The 23266-nt window shown below is 44.0% G+C and overlaps 1 protein-coding gene across 10 annotated transcripts in view; it reads left to right on the forward strand.

The window, feature by feature from the left end:
• neb (nebulin) overlaps window positions 1–23266 on the forward strand; it is a 127636-nt gene that overhangs the window by 50483 nt on the left and 53887 nt on the right. For 9 of the 10 annotated variants that reach the window (XM_061926131.1, XM_061926136.1, XM_061926135.1 and 6 more), the window contains 44 exons: window positions 981–1088; window positions 1165–1476; window positions 1552–1755; window positions 1833–1937; window positions 2023–2130; window positions 2247–2558; window positions 3258–3461; window positions 3728–3832; window positions 3902–4009; window positions 4087–4398; window positions 4553–4657; window positions 4758–4856; window positions 5261–5362; window positions 5440–5547; window positions 5633–5944; window positions 6010–6114; window positions 6207–6311; window positions 6405–6509; window positions 6593–6700; window positions 6783–6893; window positions 8062–8259; window positions 8386–8490; window positions 8586–8690; window positions 8765–8869; window positions 9621–9728; window positions 9812–9925; window positions 10020–10217; window positions 10316–10420; window positions 10508–10612; window positions 10682–10789; window positions 12278–12385; window positions 12467–12574; window positions 12646–12750; window positions 12831–12935; window positions 13000–13098; window positions 13187–13291; window positions 13375–13479; window positions 14878–14982; window positions 15056–15160; window positions 15241–15345; window positions 15414–15518; window positions 17969–18073; window positions 18145–18249; window positions 19514–19618. In XM_061926131.1, coding sequence (XP_061782115.1) covers window positions 981–1088; window positions 1165–1476; window positions 1552–1755; window positions 1833–1937; window positions 2023–2130; window positions 2247–2558; window positions 3258–3461; window positions 3728–3832; window positions 3902–4009; window positions 4087–4398; window positions 4553–4657; window positions 4758–4856; window positions 5261–5362; window positions 5440–5547; window positions 5633–5944; window positions 6010–6114; window positions 6207–6311; window positions 6405–6509; window positions 6593–6700; window positions 6783–6893; window positions 8062–8259; window positions 8386–8490; window positions 8586–8690; window positions 8765–8869; window positions 9621–9728; window positions 9812–9925; window positions 10020–10217; window positions 10316–10420; window positions 10508–10612; window positions 10682–10789; window positions 12278–12385; window positions 12467–12574; window positions 12646–12750; window positions 12831–12935; window positions 13000–13098; window positions 13187–13291; window positions 13375–13479; window positions 14878–14982; window positions 15056–15160; window positions 15241–15345; window positions 15414–15518; window positions 17969–18073; window positions 18145–18249; window positions 19514–19618 — 5859 coding nt within the window. Of the gene's footprint in view, window positions 1–980; window positions 1089–1164; window positions 1477–1551; window positions 1756–1832; window positions 1938–2022; window positions 2131–2246; window positions 2559–3257; window positions 3462–3727; window positions 3833–3901; window positions 4010–4086; window positions 4399–4552; window positions 4658–4757; window positions 4857–5260; window positions 5363–5439; window positions 5548–5632; window positions 5945–6009; window positions 6115–6206; window positions 6312–6404; window positions 6510–6592; window positions 6701–6782; window positions 6894–8061; window positions 8260–8385; window positions 8491–8585; window positions 8691–8764; window positions 8870–9620; window positions 9729–9811; window positions 9926–10019; window positions 10218–10315; window positions 10421–10507; window positions 10613–10681; window positions 10790–12277; window positions 12386–12466; window positions 12575–12645; window positions 12751–12830; window positions 12936–12999; window positions 13099–13186; window positions 13292–13374; window positions 13480–14877; window positions 14983–15055; window positions 15161–15240; window positions 15346–15413; window positions 15519–17968; window positions 18074–18144; window positions 18250–19091; window positions 19194–19513; window positions 19619–23266 lie in introns of all 10 variants that reach the window. The other variant, XM_072912013.1, reaches the window with a different exon arrangement.

Here is a 23266-nt window from a genome sequence, read left to right on the forward strand (position 1 = left end):
ATGTCCGACCGGTAGGAGGCCACGGGGAAGACTGAAGACAAGTTGGGAAGACTATGTCTCCAGGCTGGCCTGGGAACGCCTCGGGATCCCCCAGGAGGAGCTGGACAAAGTGGCTGGGGAGAGGGAAGTCTGGGCTTCTCTGCTTCGGCTGCTGCCCCCGTGACTCGACCTTGGATAAGCGGAAGACAATGGATGGATGGATGGATGGACATGAATGAACTTTTACACAATATTGTAATTATATAAGTTTCACTTGTATAACGGGAATGACTGCGAACATCTAATTAAAGGAAAACTTTTCTCCGACTATAAATGAGCATTCACCTAGAGAGAGAGAACATTCTCCTACCAAAAATCAGGAGCACTGTGACAAATGGGTGCAAGCTTTTGACCACAAATTTAGTCGCTGCTTTGTTTTCTATCCTGGCCCGAGTCATTGCACTCTTCCCGGCTGTGGTGAAAGGAGGGAGGGACCATAGACCTGGAGGGAGTACTTACTGCCCGCCTCGGAGACGGTCGGAATCTATCTCTCAAAATGTCGGTGACACTATAGGCGGTATTAGTTAGTACCTGTTGTATTTACGGCAGATGACTGTTGCTGGGATGAGAGCGGCGCGGTTCAAAAATGCGACATTCACTTGTAATTATTGCATGCTGAGTGTTCAAATGTTCGTTTGTCTTCCTTTTGATAAAATAGCAACCTAGTAATTATTACAAGTAGCGCTGTTGCAATCTTTTTTTGTCAAATGTAGCCAAACTTTGGAGTGTTTACGCTGCCTGGGCGCCATGTTGCTGTCTGACATCACTACTCACGTTGCGTAATGAGGTCATTCCCGCCCGTAGGAATCGTTAAGGGAACCGTTTGAAAAAATGGCAAGCGATTCCAAGGAATTGATACACTGGGTTTTCGATTCCCATCCCTACATATTACCGACCAGTTACACTTTTCAAATACGTGTTGTTGTTTTTCTCCCCCTCAGAAACTGTACAAGCAAGCCGTGGAGGACATGTTCAGACAGGGCTACAACATGAAACATGATGCAGTCTCCATAGTAGCTGCCAAACACGGAAGAGATATAATTAGTGACGTATGTGACATAAAACTGAACATTTTGGTGTCAATTTGAGTCCAATTTGGATTTGTACTTATACCCTTTTACACAGTACAAGTACAAGACCGGATACCGCAGGCAAGTCGGCCACCACATCGGTGCGCTTAGCATTAAAGACGATCCTCTGATCATGCTGGCCTTGAACTCTGGTAAGATCGCCAGCGACGTCCTTTACAAGAAGGACTTTAACAAGTCCAAGACCAGGTTCAACCTGCCTGTGGACATGCTAAACCTTGAGCTGGCCAAGAAATGCCAGATCCAAGTCAACGACTTCAACTACAGAACTCATCTGCACAACTGGACCTGTCTGCCAGACTCAAATGACGTGGTCCAGGCCAGGAAGGCGTACGACCTTCAGAGTGACGTGAGTAACGAGTCCTTCTCTGGGAGTATTCTACTGAGAAATCGTATCGCTGAGGATTGTGTCCCCCCAATGTAGGCTGTATACAAAGCGGACATGGAATGGATCAAGGGAGCAGGGTGGGTCCCCATCGGCTCAGTGGATGTCGAGAAAGCTAGAAAAGCGTCCGAGATCTTGAGTGAGAGGAGGTATCGTCAGCCTCCCAGCAACTTCAAATTCACAGCCAATATTACCGACATGCCGTTTGCCCTCGCTCAGGCCAACGCCAAAACCATGGATAAGGTACAAAGACACATTGTGTTCAGTCTTGAAACCTGAACGTTTGGCTGCTCTTCAACCAGTTCATGTGACCTTTGCAGAAAGCGTACGTGTCGGCGTGGGAGAGCGACAAGACCAACCTTCACATCATGCCTGATACACCTGCGATCATCCTGGCCAAGCAGAATAAACTCAACACCAGTCTGGTAAAACAACGCTGCCTGATATGTTTTTAATCACTTCACGGTGTGTAATGTGTCGGACTCAGAAAGACCATGTTTCTTTCCATAGAAATATTACCGTGAAGGCTACATGGACACCATCAAAAATGGTTACATCCTCCCTAAAGACGCAATTTCTGTTAAATCAGCCAAAGCTTCTCGGGACATCATCAGCGATGTAAGTCTGCACCTCAGTCAGTTCCAAACTAAACTGTCGTGTTTAGTCTGTCCCCATCATCGCTTTGATCCAGGATAAGACGCTACACCGTGACATCTGTGCCTTTGAAATTTCAGTACAAATACAAGACGGGCTACCGCAATCAGCGTGGTCATCACATCGGCGCCCGCAGCGTTAGGGACGACCCACTGATTATGCTGGCAGCTCACGCCGCCAGCATCTCCAGCGACAACATCTACAAGAAGGACTTCAACATGACCAAGACCAAATATAATCTGCCTGTTGACATGCTGGCCCTGGAATTGGCAAAGAAATGCCAGCAGCAAGTGAACGACTTCACCTACAGGACTCACCTGCACCAATGGACCTGCCTGCCTGACTCCAGCGACGTCGTCCAGGCCCGAAAGGTCTACGACCTCCAGAGTGACGTAAGCAGATGCATTAAGATCTTTGCTCGTACAAACCCCTGGCAAAAAATGAGGAATCAGCAGACTTTGAGAATGTTCATTCAGTTTTTAACACTGAAAGAAGCCAAGGAAACAAATTGTGATAGCCAGTTACAGTTTCCTTTTCAGATCCTGCCAAGTGAAATAAATAAATATTTCTTCACATAGGGCAACATGGGTAAAAACCTGCCAAGCAGCAAGTGAAAGTTAGAGTAAGATTGATGAAGAGTTCTGTATGTCAATCGTTAAGTCCATACCTCAGAGATTGCAAGCTGTTATAAAAGACAGAGGTGGTGCAATAAAGTACTAGTGGTGTGTTGCAGGGTCTCTAATTTTTTCTCAGAATTGAGTGATTCCATACTTTTATACTCTGCTCGATCTAAAAATTCAACTCTTACTAACAATTTATTTTCTTGATTTCCTTTACTGTTTCTTAAAGGCAGTCACCATTTGAAGTGGCTAAAGTTCTGTGTCATGGTTATCTGCTTTGTTTCTACAAAATGAAGCAACTGAATGAACATCCTCCAAGTCGGCTGATTCCAACATATTTTCTCCAGGGCTTGTACTTCTCTCCGACTTTCAAAATACGACCAGAAGATTCAATACTGCTGTGTCAGTTATGTGTTGCATTTGCAGAGTGTGCTTGGCGCTGCTGTATAAAGGGAAACCTCTGTCTTGCAGGCTGTGTACAAAGCCGACATGGAGTGGTTCAAGGGATGCGGCTGGTCACCGGAAGGTTCCGTGGCTGTTGTCAAAGCCAAAAGGGCACAGGACATTCTCAACGAAAGACTGTACCGTCAGCCCCCGAACACGGTCAAGTTCACCAGTGTGGTTGACCTGCCGGCCATTGTCCTGTCCAAGCAAAATGCAAAGAACCTCAGCGCTGTGAGTCTTGTTACATGGGAACACTTTCTTTCAAACTTAGCTTGAACTGTTATTTAGTGTGTGAGGTTTTACATAAACACAATAATTATTCATGTCTAAAATCCAGATATCTTCACTTTAGTAAGAACTTCCAGAAATGTCTATTGTCATGGTTTTACTGAGAGTTTTGGTCTTACTGTTTTGTTAGATGAGGGTTGGACCTTCAAGTCTCGTACTCTGCATGCATTTGAGAAAGAAGGGGGAAAACATTTTGTTCTTTCCAACAGAGGAACTACACGGAACTTTGGGAGAATGAAAAGACATCCTTTATGCTCCCGGCTGACACTCCTGGCCTTCAGTTGTCCAAAGCAAACTCTATCAACATCAGCAATGTAAGTTCATACTGTTACCATTTGTTGTCATTTTGGAACAGTTCTTAACTAGCCCCACTTGTTCTGCAGAAATTGTACACTAAGTCTTGGGATGATCAGAAGGCCAAAGGCTACCTTATCAAGGAGGATGCCATCGCCGTGCTCAAGGCCAAAGCTTCCAGAGATATTATTAGCGACGTAAGGAAATGAGGAGGGGTAAATGATCAAATAATAATTTTGGCATGACAGTTTTTATCATTTCTCATCATTTTTAGTACAAGTATAAGGAAGGATACCGCAGGCAGGTCGGCCACCACATTGGCGCCCGCAGTGTGCAAGACGACCCCTTGATCATGCTGGCTATGAACTCGGCCAAGATCGCCAGCGAAGTCCTCTACAAGAAGGACTTCAACAAGTCCAAGACCAAGTTCAACCTTCCGGTGGATATGCTGAACCTTGAATTGGCCAAGAAATGCCAGATTCAAGTCAACGACTTTAACTATAGAACACATTTGCACAACTGGACCTGCCTGCCGGACTCAAACGACGTTGTCCAGGCCAGAAAGGCGTATGACCTGCAGAGCGATGTAAGTTTATGGCCATATTCTAGTTTCTTCAGATTGATTATGCAATTGAGTATAACACATTCATGAAAAGACTGTGTTGGTATTTTCGCCTTCCGCTAATAATTCACACCCGATTCCATTCTGTTCACCCTCTGCTCCCATTTTGCTTCTGCAGGCTGTGTACAAAGCCGATATGGAGTGGCTACGTGGATGTGGTTGGATACCACATGAGTCAGTGGAGGTTTTAAGGGTGAAGAATGCACAGAAGATCCTGGCTGAGGTAAGTGTCTATCCACTAACCACATTTAGCAAGGACTTGCAAAATGAAACCCATTTAGCTTGGCAGAGGAAAGTGCTAATCTGCTGTATCTCTGTCACAGAGAGGCTACAGGGTCAAGATGGACGAACAGACATTTGGTGTTCCAACTGACAGAGTCGACTTGATGTGCGCCAAGAATGCTGCTGATGTACTCAACGAGGTCAGTCAGACACGTCTACTATTCTAATTGGATTTAAAAAACGTCAAATATATATTTTAGATCTTAATAACCGAGTTATAGAGCTCTGGAATTATAGAGTTTACCAGAGTAAAGCCAGATGAGGTAGTTCGGGCATTTGGTCAGGATGCCCCCCTTGGCAGGTGTATAGGGCAGGTTCGACCGGTAGGAGGCCACAAGTAAGACCCAGGACACGTTGGGGAGACTATGTGTCCCAGCTGGCCTAGGAACCCCTCGGGATCTCTTGGGATGAACTGTACGAAGCGACTGGGAGAGGGAAGTCTGGGCTTTTCTGCTTAGACTAATGCCCCTGCGATCAGACCTTGAATAAGCGAAAGAAGATGATGAAAGGATGGTTGGATAACCAAGTTTGAACTTCTTTTCAGACCAAATATCGTGAAGCTTGGCATAGGGATAAGACCAACTACACGCTGGAGGACACTCCGACGATGGCCACAGCCAGAGAGGCGACTAAGAATGTTCACCCGGTAAGGGGACAGTTTTTAATTTTGCATTGCAAGCAAATTGAAAAGGGTTTGTCAAAAACAGAATACTTTTTTTTCAGAAACTTTACTCCAATGACTGGGAAAACATGAAGGCCACTGGCTACTTTATGCCTGAAGATGCAGTGTCAATAAAGCGGTGCATCAACTCGTCTAAAGTGCAAAGCCACGTGAGTGGATGTTCAAATGTCCTACCACAAAAATCTCTTGATATATTCTGAATTGGAGTAGAGATAATTGTCATCTGTCCTGCAGTATAAATACCTGGAGGGATACCGTAAGCAGGTCGGCCACCACATTGGCGCTCTCAGCGTCCAGGACGACCCTCTCCTCATGTTGGCTCTTAACTCAGCCAAGATCGCCAGTGATGCCCTCTACAAGAAGGACTTCAACATGTCCAAGACCAAATTCAACCTTCCAGTAGACATGCTGCAGTTTGAGCTGGCCAAGAAATGCCAGATACAAGTCAACGATGATATATACAGGACCCGCCTTCACCAGTGGACTTGTCTGCCAGACCAGAATGATGTCATCCAGGCCAAGAAAGCCTACGATCTTCAGAGCGATGTGAGAAAACTATAATTCTGCTCTGATATAACAACAAATAACCGCTGAATATGTGTTGTTCTTAGTATGTGTACAAAGCGGATATGGAATGGTTTCGGGGCTGCGGATGGGTGGCAGCCGAATCTGTTGACCACGTCAGAGTCAGGAACGCGCAAGAAATTCTCAATGAAGTAAGTTCACTCTCTTAGACTTCTTTAAATGTATCGTATTACTCACTGCGAGTAGACTCTCTCTGATCACGGTGAGCTAATGTTTCTTGCAGAGGATCTACAAGAAGAACGCCGTTGAAGGCTTTGGAGATTATACCCTGGTGGCAGATTACCCAGAGATTGTCTTGGCAAAGATGAATGCGACCAACGTCAGTGATGTATGTACAAACACTAACTGAAGGGCAATATTGACATCATTAACATAATATACACACTGTACATTTTTAATAAATTATGTTTTCCTGCTACAGCTGAAGTACAAGGAAACCTTCAATTCTGAGAAAGGTCAGTACATTGGTTCCGAAGACACTCCTCAATTGGCCCATAGCAGGGAGATGACCAAGAATATCAGTGAGGTAGGGACCTAACTCTGATTTGGCCAGAATCTATACTTGCTAGTTCGAACACTGTTACATGTACACACGCCATATGATTTCAGAAACTCTACAAGCTCAATTGGGACAAGTCTAAAGCTTTAGGCTACCAGCTGGACGAGGAATATATCCCACTTGTCCGCGGAAAACATGGCAGGGAGATTGCCAGCGATGTGAGTACTTCAAGGCTGTTTTCTTTAAAGGTCATCACTGGTCATATTTTGCATTAATATGTTTGACATTTCAATCCTTTAGGTAAAGTACAAGGATGCCCATGAGAAGGTAAAAGGTCATTACATGGCTGAAACCCTGGAGGACTTCCCAGAGGTGATCCGATGTGGCGATCAGGAGATGAACAAGGGCCTGGTGAGACAACTTAGAGCATTTGCAAGACACATCAAAGTAACTAACAGTTAGACTCCACGTACAGTAGGTAAGGTTGTATTGTTGCCTCATTCCTGAAAGAATCCCAGGTGGGACTATCCAGGACTAGCTGCAGTGTTCTCAAACAACCACCAGGCAGCATATTTGAGCAGAGAATACTGTGTTATCTCTTTCTTTTTGGGACTTATCAGGTCGCTAGTGCATTCCGTACGCAATCTTCACTCACGATAAAAGTGAAGGATGAGGCAAAAACTACAACCTTAACCAAACGGATCGGATCATCATATCAATTATTTGAACCATGACTTTATTGTCTAATAAAAAAAAGAGGATGGAGAAAAAGATGGACCTTATTGACGACAGCGTCGGACTACATTGGCGGACTCGCGCTAGGCTCTCCAGGTAAATCTCTGCCATATAGGGAGATATCCGCTGACGTCACCTGTTCTGAGGTTCTATGCGGTAAAACTGTGCTACCAGCACACCATGCGTTGTCATTTTTGCTTTTATATAGGACCCTTTAATACCACCACCAGCGGTCAAAATAAATAAGATAGCATGGCCAGAGACAGGAACAGCAACTAAGAGAGCTGACTCAGTCGTAGGCAGCCCACGAGCTCTCGACCGCGTGGATGAGCATCAATCCATCCGGAGAGACTGAAGCGTCCGATACATGCTCATTCAGCCAGGGCTCTGTAAAGCTCATCCATCTCGACGCTCACCGCGAGCTCCACCGCCCCTTCTCTTCCTCTGCATCTCTTTTGGTCTCTCCACGCGGTGTAGCAGACAGCCAGAAGCTGGTCTCCGGTGCAAACATGGCAATGGACAAAAGGCTTCTTCAAGGCAGCTCCAAAAATGTACGAAAAACACCAAAAACAACCGCAGAAGTCTTGAAAGTGCCACCCCTTGTTGTACAGTCCCGAAGGGGCCCGAACCAAAGGACAAAAACACATGAAAACAATACACCAAGAAAACAAAAGAAGGAAACATGAGAGCACAGAGCTCCTGCGACCAGCAGCCACGACACAGAAGCAACCTTTGGAAAAAAAATATATAGCTGACCAAAGCAAACCACAATAAACTAGACCCAAACTAAATGGCTCTTACAATACCACATCAGTAACCTCAGACACTCTCGGTTTTGTTACAGAGGCTTTACACCAAGGACTACCACGCGACTAAAATGAAGACCCACATCCCAACAGACGTCATTGCCAACAGGGTGGCCAAGCGTTGCCAAGACATGCTAAGCGACATCATCTACCGCACCTACCTGCACGAGTGGACCTGCCATCCCGATCAGGAAGACGCCATCCGCGCTCGCAAGTCCAACGAGATTCTCAGCGATGTAAGTCCTTCAACTCTTAACAATTGTGTGTATGTTTACTAGGGTACAGTCTTGTTCTTTATACGGGCAAGAGGACGGACTCCACGCAGCAGTTTTGTGATTGAGTTTGTGATGGTCATCCACTAGGCGTTCTACAAGGAAGACCTGACCTGGATGAAGGGTATTGGTTGCTACGTTTGGGACACACCAGAGATCATTCGTGCCCAGGAGGCCTACCGGATCCAAAGTGAGGTAAGTTGCGTCATGGACCACCGTCAGAAAGATGATTCTTTATGTCAATCCATACGTGAAAAAAACAAAACATGTTTACCTATGTTGCCTTTTAGCTGAAGTACAGAGAAGAGGCCAAAAAAGAGTTCAACAATTACTCCATCGTGACGGACACGCCGGCCTATGTGACAGCTGTTCTGGGCCACACATGGGCCAGTGATGTAAGTCAGCTGCACTTTGTAAAAGTGATATTTTGCTCAAATGTTGACATGGACTGTAAATGTCATCATGACAGCTGAACTACCGGGAGGCGTATCATAAGGAAAAGCACCTGTACACCACTGTGCTGGACACCTATGACTATGCGAGATGCCACAACTTCAAAGAATTCTTCAGTAACGTAAGTGACATCCTCAGTGACTCTTATTTAACATCAAGTTGTTGAGGTGGTTTTAGCCTGTAAAAGGGTTGAACGCCATCTCCGGGTTGTGGCTGAGATCCATCCTTGAGTGAGGGAAAAGAGGATTGTGAGATCGACAGGCAGATTGGTGTAAGGTCTTCAGTAATGCGGGCACTGTATTGATCCGTTGTGGTAAAGAAGGAGCTGAGCCAGAAAGCGAAGCTCTCAATTTACCAGTCGATGTATGTTCCTATCCTCACCTATGGTCATGAGCTTCCTCACCTACGATCCTGAGCTTTGGGTTATGACCGAAAGTACAGGATCACGGGTACAAGCGGCCGAAATGACCTTCATCTGTAGGGATGCAGGGCTTTCCCTCAGAGATAGGATGAGAGGCTCTGTTATTCTGGGGAGGCCCTTCACATCGAGAGGAGACAGATGAGGCAGCTTGGGCATCTAGTTAGGATGCCCCTCGGATGCCTCCCTGGGGAGGTGTTCAAGGCACGTCCGACCGGTAGGAGGCCACTGAGAAAACCAAGGACACGGTGGAGGGACTATGTCTCCCAGCTGGCCTGGAAATGCTTAGGGATCCCCCGGGGGAGCTCGCCGAAGTAGTTTGGGGGAGGGAAGTCTAGGCTTCTCTGCTTAGGCTGCTGCCCCTGCATCCCGACCTAGGATAAGCAGAAGAAGATGGATGGATGGATGGATGGATTAGTGATAACTGACGTTAACAAACATTCTGGATTTTCAGAAAAAATACACCGGTCTGTGGGACAAAATCAAAGCCAAAAGCTACCAGATCCCACATGACTCACGTGACATGCAACACGCCAAAACCCAGAAGATCATTGTCAGCAGCGTGAGTTCAACACCCGGTGTCATACACATATTTTCTCCTCAAGTCAAATTTGTGAGACGGTATATTTTCAATCTACTTTTCAGATAAAGTACAAGGAGGATTATGAAAAGTTCAAATCAATCTACAGTCTGCCCAAGTCACTGGAGGAAGATCCTGCCACTGCTCGCTGCATAAATGTTGGAAAACTGGTCCTGGACGTAAGTCAAACACGTTCATAGCTAAGCATCCGGCTACAGAAACATGTCTGCGTAGTTGTAAATGTGTGGGTGTATCTGTTGTCTGTCTTTTTAGCGCCTGTACAAAGAGAGCTATGAGAAGTGTAAGGCCAAGAACCACATCCCTCCAGACATGCTGGAGGTCCTGACAGCTCGCAAAACCCAGGACAAAGTTAGCTACATCAACTACCGCAAGTATTTGCACGAGTGGATCTGTCTTCCTGACATGCAGACGAACGTCCAAGCGCGCAGAGTCAATGAGCAGCTCAGTGACGTGAGTGGCGTTCTTCCTTAAGATTTATTCTAGGTATTCCTTCTTCTAGAAGCCAGTGCAGTAACTGGAAGCTTATTTATTTGTGATGTTTTCTGCAGATCTTCTACAAAGACGATCTGAACTGGTTAAAGGGCATTGGCTGCTATGCCTGGGACACCCCAGAGATCCTGCGTGTCAAGAAGTCTGGCGATCTTCAGAGCGAAGTTTGTCTACCTTAAGAATCGACTTACCATCAGCTTCTACCTCCTCTGACATGGTCTTAATATCCCTATTGTCTTATCTCTCTCCAGAACAAGTACAGAGCCAAAGGTATCGAGGCTTTCAAGGAGTACTCAATGGTGACGGACACTCCGGTGTATCAGACTGCCAAGCAGAACGCAGTAAACCAGAGCGATGTAAGCAACCGTCATGTTGCTATGGACTGATCAGTTCTTGTGCTCATGCGTCACTTTGTCATTTCCCAGCTGCACTACCATTCTGATTACGTCACCCACGTGAAAGGAACCAACACTGCTCCCGCGGTCACTGTGGAACTGGAGAGAGCTCGCCTGGCCAACCACATTCAAAGCGATGTAAGACATTCTTTGTGTTCTGGACAAACAAACGGAGAGGCTAGGATATGATTGACTTAGACTCGTTGGCAAATACCAAGGAAGGCAGGAAACAGATTCATGAAGGGGTTAGCTCCTGAGACATAGGCACAGAACACCAGGAAAGACAGGAACATGAAGGCAGGGCTAATGATGAAGAAGACCAGAGACTGTACCCGGGATGGCAGGGACACAGTTCATGACGGGAGAAGGCCTGGGCTTTGTTTCCTTTCAGGCTCCTTTTCTTACTTTTTAACTTTTTTCTACTGGCCCATAACCGTTGAGTCGACTTAATTCAAAACCACGTTAAGGCTCCTAAGTGACGAAAAAGGGACACACTCAAAAAAGTGTTATAAGTAAGTCATATATAAAACATTTTTTAACTTTCAACACACTACATTTTTTAACAGCTTTAGACCATTCCATAGATATAAAGTTTGTATATATTAGTCATGTTTTTTTAATGTTTTATGCTCTATTTGTAAATATATATTTTTTTTATCATGGGAAAAACACAAAATATGCATAATTTCCAAAAAGGAGTTTCAAAGTGGAATACTTTACATGAGGCAATTACAGCCTCAAATAGGTCAATTATTCATAACAATACTGATTTTGATGCATTATTATTTTTGGAACAATGACAACTTTTCCTAAAAACTCACACTATCCGTCCTTAGCCAAAAACGGACACATTCAAGTAAGTCATATGATTTTTTTTTTTTTTACTTTAAATGCTTCAAATCATCCAGTAGCTTCAGACCTATCTATAGATATTATGTTTTTAAAATTTTTCTATGTCTTTTACGTTTTTTTTATTTTTGGTAAATGAAAAAAAAAAAAAAAAACGGGATATGAAAATATGCCATATTTTCCAAATATTTGTTTTAAAGTGTATTATTCAAGTTTAGGTTAGCAGCAAACCTGGAGGAGATGTTAGCCACATAAAAATCTCTCTCCCTGTCTTCTCGGACAACTGTCCTTAAATACCTTTCACTTGAAGATACTTATTCTTTTTTGTTCCAGCCTTGGGCCGGCCAGTCTGGACAAACCCAGTTTGTTTGCACAAATGCAGACAACAACCGGGCGTTGTCATTTTGCTCAATTGAGTCGGGTGACCTCCAACCCCAGATCTTTACTCCTACCGGTGGGGGCTCCTATCAGATGTTGCTAATGTGTTTATAGTCCCTCCTAAAATCCAAGCCTGCATTCCTTTAAGTTCCCCATTGTTCTGGGGGCAAGAGCAACCAATCTCTGGATGAGCTGGGATGGACATCTGCACCTGAAGCTATCTAAGGGCATACTTCCGAGTAGAATAATCCCCTAAATGATTATGTACCCAAATACAAATGCATGCTAGTTTACGATCGTATAAAAAAATGCACACGTTACAATTGACCTCAATCACTAAGCAAGTTCTTACTTCTTTAAAACAAAATGTGTTTATCATGTTCTCTTGGCGTATTCCAGAACTGGTACAAGGTGGACAATAAAAACCACATGCCCACTGGATACACCCTGCCCCATGACACGCCTCTCAACAAGCTGGTTAAGAACAACACCTTTGTTAGCAGCCTTGTAAGTATGGCCCATCAAGTATGTCTACACCAAGTATGTCTACACCTCTCTGATGCCACACCTTTCTTTTGGTTTATGCAGGTGAAGTACAAGGAGGCCTATGAGATGACCAAGGCAAAGGGTTACACCATCAACCCAGAGGGCGTCAACTTTGTCAACTACAGGAAGGCGAACAAGATCTCAAACGAGGTGAGACGACACACTGCCGTGACTTTCTCACTCGGACACACCCTCACATGTTTCTGGCTTCTTCTGCCCAGCGCCTGTACCGGGAAGACTATCACAAGCATAAGGACAAGATCCACACCACTTACGACACCCCCGAAATCAAACAAGTCAAGTTGAACCAGGATCATATCAGCGATGTACAGTATAGCGTCTTCACGCACCTCACCATTTCTCTCGTACGTTCCTGTGAGCTTTTTGCGTTGCGCTCCTTTCCTAGTTGTGGTACAAAGAGAAGTACTTCAACAGCAGAGGGCAACTGATCTCCATGCCCATGACGCCAGAGCTGATGCACTTCTACCACGTCAACAACATCAACAGCGAGGTAGGACAACAACTACAAACTGATTTTGCCAGACATGTTCTTTAAAGTCCTCTTGTGTTGTCAGCTGAAATACAAGGAAGATCTGACGTGGCTCAGAGGCATCGGCTGTTTCTTGTACGACACCCCGGAGATGGTCCGCATCCGCAAAGTCACTAAGTTCAAAGTATGTCCTCTTCTGTAGCTACCTTTGCACCTTCCACTCCCACAACGGTATGGCCGTCATTTGTGTGGTCCCTTGTTACTGATCACAGGCCGACTACCCAGTGGAAGCCAAGATGAACCTCCCTAACTTCTCCGTGGTCCTGGACACTCCAGAGTACAAACGTGTGAGCGAGCTCAGGAGCCACTTGAGCCATGTAAGTTTGGCATTTTAAAAAAACGTGAAGCATATCCAAAAGTCATTCAAATTCTGGACTTCTCCCTGATGTTCTGCTTCCAGCTGATCTACAAAGCTAAGAGCAAAGAGGACAGGGCAAAGGTCTCCACCACCGCCGACGCAGTGGACATCAGGAGAGCCAAATGGGCCCAGCAGCTGACAAACCATGCAAGTTTTAATTCCTCACCCCACAGTCCTTTAGGTTAGGCTTTATTCGTCCACAAAAAGTAGGGTAAAATCTAGGGCTGTCAAAAGATAACAACACGTTAACTATACATTCCTTTAACGGTGCATGCGTTCTTTTAGACCCTCGGCCCATTCCGTTGCCTGGGGAACTGTAATGTGTTTAATTACTTCATTGCTAGCTCCACAATAGCGAGCAGAAATGCACAAATAAAAGGGGACATTATGGAAGTCTCAGACCCAAAACCATGGCAAGTCATTCTCCCGACAAGACAAGACTATTTTATCTTCGGTCGCCGTGAGACGACAGAGAGGTGGAGCTTCACTTCCATGTTTGGATTACAGTTGACGGTATTGATGACATAAAATGTAGATTGTTACACCATTTGGTAAGATGGAACAAAAGCTCAGCAGAAAAAAAGGCATTTTTATCAAAGACTTTCAAAATATGTCAAGACACCTCTTCTCAAACCAATCATACAACAATAATCTGATCTAACCCCATAACAAAACGGAAAATGTATTGCATTACGATCATGCTTTGTCAAAGAGGTTTTGTAATGTAATCTGTGATATTTCTCTGGCAGATGGAAATGAAGAGAACATTCTTTTATAACATGTTTTGATTGATGTTACTCAATTACAGAATGTTTAGCAAACTGAATACTAAATGTTTTTAATAAATAAAGAAGATGAAAACATTGTCATTCAGAGATATTAGTACCATTAACCTGTACAACATGTATTGTACAGAATAGAAATGTCACAGTTTGCATAAACCAAACAAAGCATGATTGTAACATTCCACATTATTGTGTTATTAATGCGTGAAACTGGTGTCTAAACATGGATGTGTAGCTCCTCCTATGAATGCAAGTGCTCCTACAGCAGGAATACAAATTAAAAGCGTTTTTATGTCCTTTTTTGTGTTGAGCTATTTACAAAAAGCACAACATTTAAAAAAAATCATTTTAATTAAACTAATTGTCCAATCATGGTAATAATTTTAAATAATTTATTATAATTTAAATAATTATATATATATTTTTTTAATACACTGTAGCACTTTGAGGTTGTTTACTCAATGAAAAGTGCTTTTTACAAATAAAATCTATTATTATTATTATTATTATATCTCTACATACAGCTACAAGGTAAAACACATTGAATAACCACAAAACGAGCTCTAAATGATACGTATAGAGCACAAACGATTTCACCATGCATAGACAAACCACAAAACAAAAACATAATTTCAACATCCACAAACACCGCGATGGCCTCTGCAGAGACAGGTACAGACCCCAGAGAGCCGTCTCTGTCCTAGGCTGCCCACTAGCCCTCAGTCAATATCCATTTACCTCATGATCTCTTTCTCCGCAGTACAAGTACACGGACCTGGCAGCTAAAGAACGTCCCCACTACAAACTGGAACTTGAAACACCAAACATGGGCCTCGCTAGGAAGACCAAAGTGATGTACAGTGACGTAAGTCCCGCTCTTTTTCCCATGCGAGCATCTTAGCTTCCAAATAATCCCCACAAATGGTCTCCCTCTGTAGATCAAGTACAGAGAGCAATATGACAGGATGAAGCACAAGTACACCACAATTGCCGACACACCCTTCCTGATCTGCTCCAAGAAGTCCTACCTCCAGTCCAGTGATGTGAGTTTTAACCTCAAAGTCCAGCTAAAGTTCCACCAAGCAGATTTGGTGACCATCCGGATTTTTTGCGGTTTCCACAGCTGCGATACAAAGAGACCTTCGAGCTGGCTAAAGGACACTACCACTTTGTGAAAGACGCCCTGGACATCACCTACCATCGCAGAGTCACCGACGACATCAGCGATGTTGGCACAAACATTTCCTCACTCCTTTGGTTCTTCCAGAATGTTCAATCACTCCTCTCCCCTCACAGGTCAAGTACAGGGAAAAGTACATTAGCTCTCGGGGAACATGGAAGTCCATCCCGGACCGCCCTGAGTTCTTCTTCAACAGAACTGTCAATGACAACGTCAGCACGGTGAGTGACACCTTTCCCTCACCGAGAACCCACTTCCAGGATTTGCAGCACAATTACCGTATTTTCCCGACTATAGATAGCACCGGTATATACATAAATCGCACACGCTGAATTTTAGAAGTAGAAATTATTCTCCATATATACGCTGCACCGGACTATAGATCGCACTGGCATATAAGCCGTTCCCACAAAATGTTAGAAGCAAAAATTATTGTCCATATATAAGCCGCACCGGACTATAGATTGCACCGGTATATAAGCCGCACCTGTGAAATTTTCGAAGTAAAAATTATTCACCACATATAAGCCGCACCGGTATATAAGCTGCACTCACAAAATTCTAGAAGCAAAAATGATTGTCCATATATAAGCCGCACCAGACTATAGATTGCACCGGTATATAAGCCGTACCCACAAAATTTTAGAAGCAAAAATTATTGTTCATATATAAGCCGCACCGGACTATTGATTGCACCGGTATATAAGCCGCACCTGTGGAATTTTCGAAGTAAAAATCATTCTCCATATATAAGCCGCACCGGTATATAAGCCGCACCCACAAAATTCTAGAAGCAAAAATTATTGTCCATATATAAGCCGCACCGGTATATAAGCCCTACCTGTGGAATTTCCGAAGTAAAAATTATTCTCCATATATAAGCCGCACCGGCATATAAGCCGCACCCACAAAATTCTAGAAGCAAAAATTATTGTCCATATATAAGCCGCACCAGTATATAAGCCGCACCCACAAAATTCTAGAAGCAAAAATGATTGTCCATATATAAGCTGCACCAGACTATAGATTGCACCGGTATATAAGCCGCACCCGTAGAGTTTTCGAAGTAAAATTATCCAATTTGATTTTATTGTTTTGAGAGTTCGTCTGGAAATTGGGCAGATCCTGTCATCTCTCCGCTTTGAGGTCCCAGTGGAGTTTTACGAGCCTTCTTCTTGGTTGGTTTCAAAGACAGCCTTTTGTCTTTTTGCCTGGAACTCATTTCAACACAAAGTTTTTTGTGATAACTTACAAACAATTATTCTAACACGGGTAGTGCATTTACGACTCGCAGCGGCTGCAGTGAGCGAACTTGTCTAAAAGATAGCGCCATAGAACAAACAATAACTCACCTTTTCATTGTCTCTGTCGGTGTTTTACGAAAACTATTTGTTGAGTCCAACATTTTATGGCTTTCCCTCACCGAGAACCCACTTCCAGGATTTGCAGCACAATTACCGTATTTTCCCGACTATAGATAGCACCGATATATAAGTCGCACACCCTGAATTTTAGAAGTAGAACTTATTCTCCATATATAAACCGCATCGGACTATAGATCGCACTGGCATATAAGCCGTTCCCACAAAATTTTAGAAGCAAAAATTATTGTCCATATATAAGCCGCACCGGACTATAGATTGCACCGGTATATAAGCCGCACCCGTGGAATTTTCGAAGCAAAAATTATTCTCCACATATAAGCCGCACCGGTATATAAGACGCACCCACAAAATTCTAGAAGCAAAAATTATTGTCCATATATAAGCCGCACCAGACTATAGAGTGCACCGGTATATAAGCCGCACCCACAAAATTTTAGAAGCAAAAATTATTGTCCATATATAAGCCGCACCGGACTATATATAGATTGCACCGGTATATAAGCCGCACCCGTGGAATTTTCGAAGTAAAAATTATTCTCCATATATAAGCCGCACCGGTATATAAGACGCACCCACAAAATTCTAGAAGCAAAAATTATTGTCCATATATAAGCCGCACCAGACTATAGAGTGCACCGGTATATAAGCCGCACCCACAGAATTTTCGAAGTAAAAATTATTCTCCATATATAAGCCGCACCGGTATATAAGCCGCACCCACAAAATTCTAGAAGCAAAAATTATTGTCCATATATAAGCCGCACCAGACTATAGATTGCACCGGTATATAAGCCACACCCGTAGAATTTTCGAAGTAAAATTATCCAATTTGATTTTATTGTTTTGAGAGTTCGTCTGGAAATTGGGCAGATCCTGTCATCTCTCCGCTTTGAAGTCCCAGTGGAGTTTTACGAGCCTTCTTCTTGGTTGGTTTCAAAGACAGCCTTTTTGAACTCATTTCAACACAAAGTTTTTTGTGATAACTTACAAACAATTATTCTAACACGGGTAGTGCATTTACGACTCGCAGCGGCTGCAGTGAGCGAACTTGTCTAAAAGATAGCGCCATAGCACAAACAATAACTCACCTTTTCATTGTCTCTGTCGGTGTTTTACGAAAACTATTTGTTGAGTCCAACATTTTATGGCTTTTAGCGAAGAAAAAAAGGTTTTATAAGCCCGAAGCTCGTTGCATAAGCCGCACAGTTCAAAGTTTAGGAAAAAAAAGTAGCGGCTTACAGCCCGTAATTTTTCGGTGAGTTTGAAAGTGACGTCTGTGCTTCCAGGTGAAGTACAAGGAGGACCTGGACTGGCTGAGAGGGATCGGCTGCTACGTGTGGGACACGCCCGAGTTGTTGCGGGCTGAGAAGAACAAGGCGCTGTACAGTGAGGTGGGTTGCTTCCTGTTGAAGACTTTGCCATGAGGCAGCACATTTGTTGACATAGTCCTCTTCACGCGCAGATAGTTTACAAGAGCTCATTGGAGAAAAACCTCGGGAACTTCAAGTACACGTCCAATTCCCCGTTCTTCCACACCGTCAAGCACGCCTCCAGCCTCATCGATCAGGTAAGTCTTACCTTAGGTAAGCCACGGTTGTATCGCACAGATAACGATATAGCGAGTTGGCCTTCTGTCTCCGTACATCCTAACTTGACTTCAGCTCCAAGGTACAGGATGAAAGGATGAAAGGAATCATGTTGTCCTTCCTCTTCATTGCAGTGTTGTTTGGAAAAAATGCAAAGACTTTCTAGTAGAGATCGACCGATTATCGGCAGCGATATTTGTCATTTTTATTGTTTTCATTTTAAAGGTGGCGCTAAAGAGACAATTTGTTTTACTTCTTTTTCTAGACCACCCCACCAAATATGAAATTTTTCTCTGATTGCAAAATTTGGGGAGTTTTTTTTTTTGCATGTAAAGGGCCTCAATAAGTTTAAAGAAAAAGGGCCCAATTTCAATAGGGCTTACTCCGCTACTAGGTGCCTTAGAAATACCTAAAATCCTTGTCCAGACGTTTACTGACGTATACAATTCATTTTAAATAACTCATACCATTAAAAATGGGACCCATTGGCACTCATCATCAAGGGTTGGAATTGGGGGTTAAATCACCAAAATGATTCCCGGGCGTGGCCACCGCTGCTGCTCACTGCTCCCCTCACCTCCCAGGGGGTGGAACAAGGGGATGGGTCAAATGCAGAGTACAAATTTCACCACACCTAGTGTGTGTGTGACTATCAGTGGTACTTTTTACTGCAAAAGAATATCGCCTCCCAATATCAGGTATCGGCCTCCTTGACGACGAATAATCGGTATCGGGCCTGAAAAACCGTATCGGTCGATCTCTACTCTCTATCGCCATTGTCTTCGGGCCTGTGTCTGTAACGACCTTCTGACGTTCTGAGCAGCGGGCCTACAGAGCTAGTTATGAGAAGAACAAGGATCAGTTCACCATAACCACGGACGATCCCAGATACCAACTGGCCAAGGAAAACAAGAAGATGAGCCAGGTAAAGGTGGTGGCCGACCCGCACCGTCCGCTCCCGACCCTGCGGCCGAGTCCGCCGCATGAGGTCCTCCACAGACCTGCTGGTGGTTGTTGTCCGCATGGATTATGATGGTTGTTAGTGTCTTGGACTAAACAGGAAAACCTTGGCACTCAAACTCTTTGAGTGGGACAGCGTCACCGGGGAACACTACCACTTTTTAAAACCTTGTCCAAGGGCCCTCGTCAGGTTCAAGCTTGGATTCTTAGATCCGGTTTTTCCAGTGTGCCCACTGACCCAATGTGTTTTAACCACGGCATGACTTGTGTGTGTGAACTTGACAGAAAAAGTACAAATCGAGAGCCAAGGATCTGCTCAGGAGCGGCTGCAATGAGCTACACCGGCCCGACATCCTCACAGCCCTCTACGGGACCGTGTTGGGTAGTAAGGTAAACTGCCATAGAGAAGCCAAACCATAGCGCTGAACCCTGTCCACAAACAGACAAACTCTTGTCAGACTCCGTTGAGCGGCGAGCTTACTCTCAGCCCTCTGGCTGTTTCTGGACAGGACCTCATCCCATCTGCTCCCATCCATAAAGCTCAAAACACAATTAGCAACATGCGCTAATCCTCCATCTGCCGTTCATCTCTGCCGCAACGCTTCATGGATACTTCATGCATAAGAAGGCATTTCAGCTGCTTCATAGACGACTTCTTTGCATGTGTCACCGTGCGCTTGGTAAGGAGCTACACCCAGCAGGCACAAGACCTTGATTCTACCTACGTGTCCCTTAAAACTGACCGTGAAACAACGTCGCAAAATAGTTACATTTGTAAATTGAGACAACGTTGATGTCCGACGTTGGATCCACGTTGTTGGTTGGGAAATGACCAAATTTCAACGTTAAATCAACATCAGAACCTGACATTGAATAAACGTCGTCAAAAAGCATGTTGTTTCAACGTTGTATTTGTGTTGGGAAATGACTAAAATTCCAATAGTCAAATCAAGATCAGAACCCAACATTGATTTAACGTTGTCAAAAAGCATGTTGTTTCAACGTTGTATTCATCCATCCATCCATCTTCTTCCGCTTATCCGAGGTCGGGTCGCGGGGGCAGCAGCCTAAGCAGGGAAGCCCAGACTTCCCTCTCCCCAGCCACTTCGTCCAGCTCTTCCTGTTGGACCCCGAGGCGTTCCCAGGCCAGCCGGGAGACATAGTCTTCCCAACGTGTCCTGGGTCTTTCCCGCGGCCTCCTACCGGTCGGACGTGCCCGAAACACCTCCCTAGGGAGGTGTTCGGGTGGCATCCTGACCAGATGCCCGAACCACCTCATCTGGCTCCTCTCGATGTGGAGGAGCAGCGGCTTTACTTTGAGCTCCTTCCGGATGACAGAGCTTCTCACCCTATCTCTAAGGGAGAGCCCTGCCACCCGGCGGAGGAAACTCATTTCGGCCGCTTGTACCCGTGATCTTGTCCTTTCGGTTATAACCCAAAGCTCATGACCATAGGTGAGGATGGGAACGTAGATCGACCGGTAAATTGAGAGCTTTGCCTTCCGGCTCAGCTCCTTCTTCACCACAACGGATCGATACAGCGTCCGCATTACTGAAGACGCCGCACCGATCCGCCTGTCGATCTCACGATCCGCTCTTCCCCCACTCGTGAACAAGACTCCGAGGTTCTTGAACTCCTCCACTTGGGGCAAGATCTCCTCCCCAACCCAGAGATGGCACTCCACCCTTTTCCGGGCGAGAACCATGGACTCGGACTTGGAGGTGCTGATTCTCATCCCAGTCGCTTCACACTCAGCTGCGAACCGATCCAGTGAGAGCTGAAGATCCTGGCCAGATGAAGCCATCAGGACCACATCATCTGCAAAAAGCAGAGACCTAATCCTGCAGCCACCAAACCAGATCCCCTCAACGCCTTGACTGCGCCTAGAAATTCGGTCCATAAAAGTTATGAACAGAATGGGTGACAAAGGGCAGCCTTGGCGGAGTCCAACCCTCACCGGAAACGTGTCCGACTTACTACCGGCAATGCGGACCAAGCTCTGGCACTGATCATACAGGGAGCGGACTGCCACAATCAGACAGTCCGATACCCCATACTCTCTGAGCACTCCCCACAGGACTTCCCGAGGGACACGGTCGAATGCCTTCTCCAAGTCCACAAAGCACATGTAGACTGGTTGGGCAAACTCCCATGCACCCTTAAGGACCCTGCCCAGAGTATAGAGCTGGTCCACAGTTCCACGACCAGGACGAAAACCACACTGTTCCTCCTGAATCCGAGGTTCGACTATCCGGCGTAGCCTCCTCCTTACCGGGAAGGCTGAGGAGTGTGATCCCACGATAGTTAGAACACACCCTCCGGTTTCCCCTTCTTAAAGAGAGGAACCACGTTGTATTTGTGTTGTAGAATATTGGTTGGGAAATGACCGAATTTCAATGGTCAAATTAGTGTCAGAGCTCGACATTAAATCAACGTTGTCAAAAAGCATGTTGTTTCAACGTTGTATTTGCTCAAAGTCCGGACCTAATTGAGGAAGTTGTCAAGGTTGTTTCAATGTCTTGTTGCTGCTGGTCACTTCACCTGCGTAACGACCACCTGCCTCCTTGCCCTGCATGTCATGTGACCCAGCATGTTGCTAACCCTGCACAGTTGGACCAGATCCCTTGGGACTGGTGTGAGTACCAGATCCATGATCTCTTGCATGGAGTCACCAGAAGACATCTCAGGGGTGTCCAAAGGTTTTCCACTGAAAAAGGAAAGCATGCGGGGACTATTTTAGTAATTTTGCATTTTAAGAAGCAATACAATATCTATTGTAGCCATGAGGTCTCCCCTCATGAAAGTGTTCAAAACAAGTCACTTATATACAGTATTTATTTTCACTTTCAATGCTAAAATATCTATAGCTCAACTTCAGATCTATCTGTTGACATCAAGTCTTAATTGTTTTAATGTTTTTTTGCCCTTTTTGTTACAAATATGCAATATTTACCCCCCAAAAAATTCAACGTGGAGTATTTGATGTGAAGTAAATATAGCCTTGAATAGCTCAATAATTTATAACATTAATGTATTATTGATTTTTGAGCAAAAATCCCACTAAAGTTCTTCGGGATCCAAAAGGATCCCACTCATAAAAGTGTTAAAAAGAAGTCAAACATTATTTTAATTTGGTTTTACTTCCAACCCATACATCTCTAGATCAACTTTAGATCTATCTGTCCATTATAAGTTATTTATTTTATTATTTTTTGTAATTTTTTTTGCTTGGTTGGGAAATGCAAACACACAAAATATGAAATATTTCCCCAAAAAATATTTCAAATTGGAATATTTGATGTGAAGTAATTGGAGCCTTGAATAACATTGATTTAAATTTTTTTTTTTTTTAATTTTTTTTTTTTCTTTTAACAATTAAAAAAAATCTCACTAAAATTCTTGGGGACCCAAAAGGGTCCCATCAATTATTATTTTTATTAATGTAATTCCAATGCTTTTCACTTTCAATGCTAAAATATCTATAGCTCAACTTCAGATCTATCTGTTGACATAAAGTCTTAATTGTTTTAATGTTTTTTGCCCTTTTTGTTACAAATGTGCAATATTTACCCCCCAAAAAATTCAAAGTGGAGTATTTGATGTGAAGTAAATATAGCCTTGAATAGCTCAATAATTTATAAGATTAATGTATTATTGATTTTTGAGCAAAAATCCCACTTAAGTTCTTCGGGATCCAAAAGGGTCCCACTCGTAAAAGTGTTAAAAAGAAGTCAAACATTATTTTAATTTGGTTTTACTTCCAACCCATACATCTCTAGATCAACTTCAGATCTATCTGTCCATTATAAGTTATTTATTTTATTATTTTTTGTAATTTTTTTTGCTTGGTTGGGAAATGCAAACACACAAAATATGAAATATTTCCCCAAAAAATATTTCAAATTGGAATATTTGATGTGAAGTAATTGGAGCCTTGAATAACATTGATTTAAATTTTTTTTTTTTTTAATTTTTTTTTTTTCTTTTAACAATTAAAAAAAATCTCACTAAAATTCTTGGGGACCCAAAAGGGTCCCA

The sequence above is a fragment of the Nerophis lumbriciformis genome, linkage group LG31 (genome assembly GCF_033978685.3).
Source record: "Nerophis lumbriciformis linkage group LG31, RoL_Nlum_v2.1, whole genome shotgun sequence".
Lineage (NCBI taxonomy): Eukaryota > Metazoa > Chordata > Actinopteri > Syngnathiformes > Syngnathidae > Nerophis > Nerophis lumbriciformis.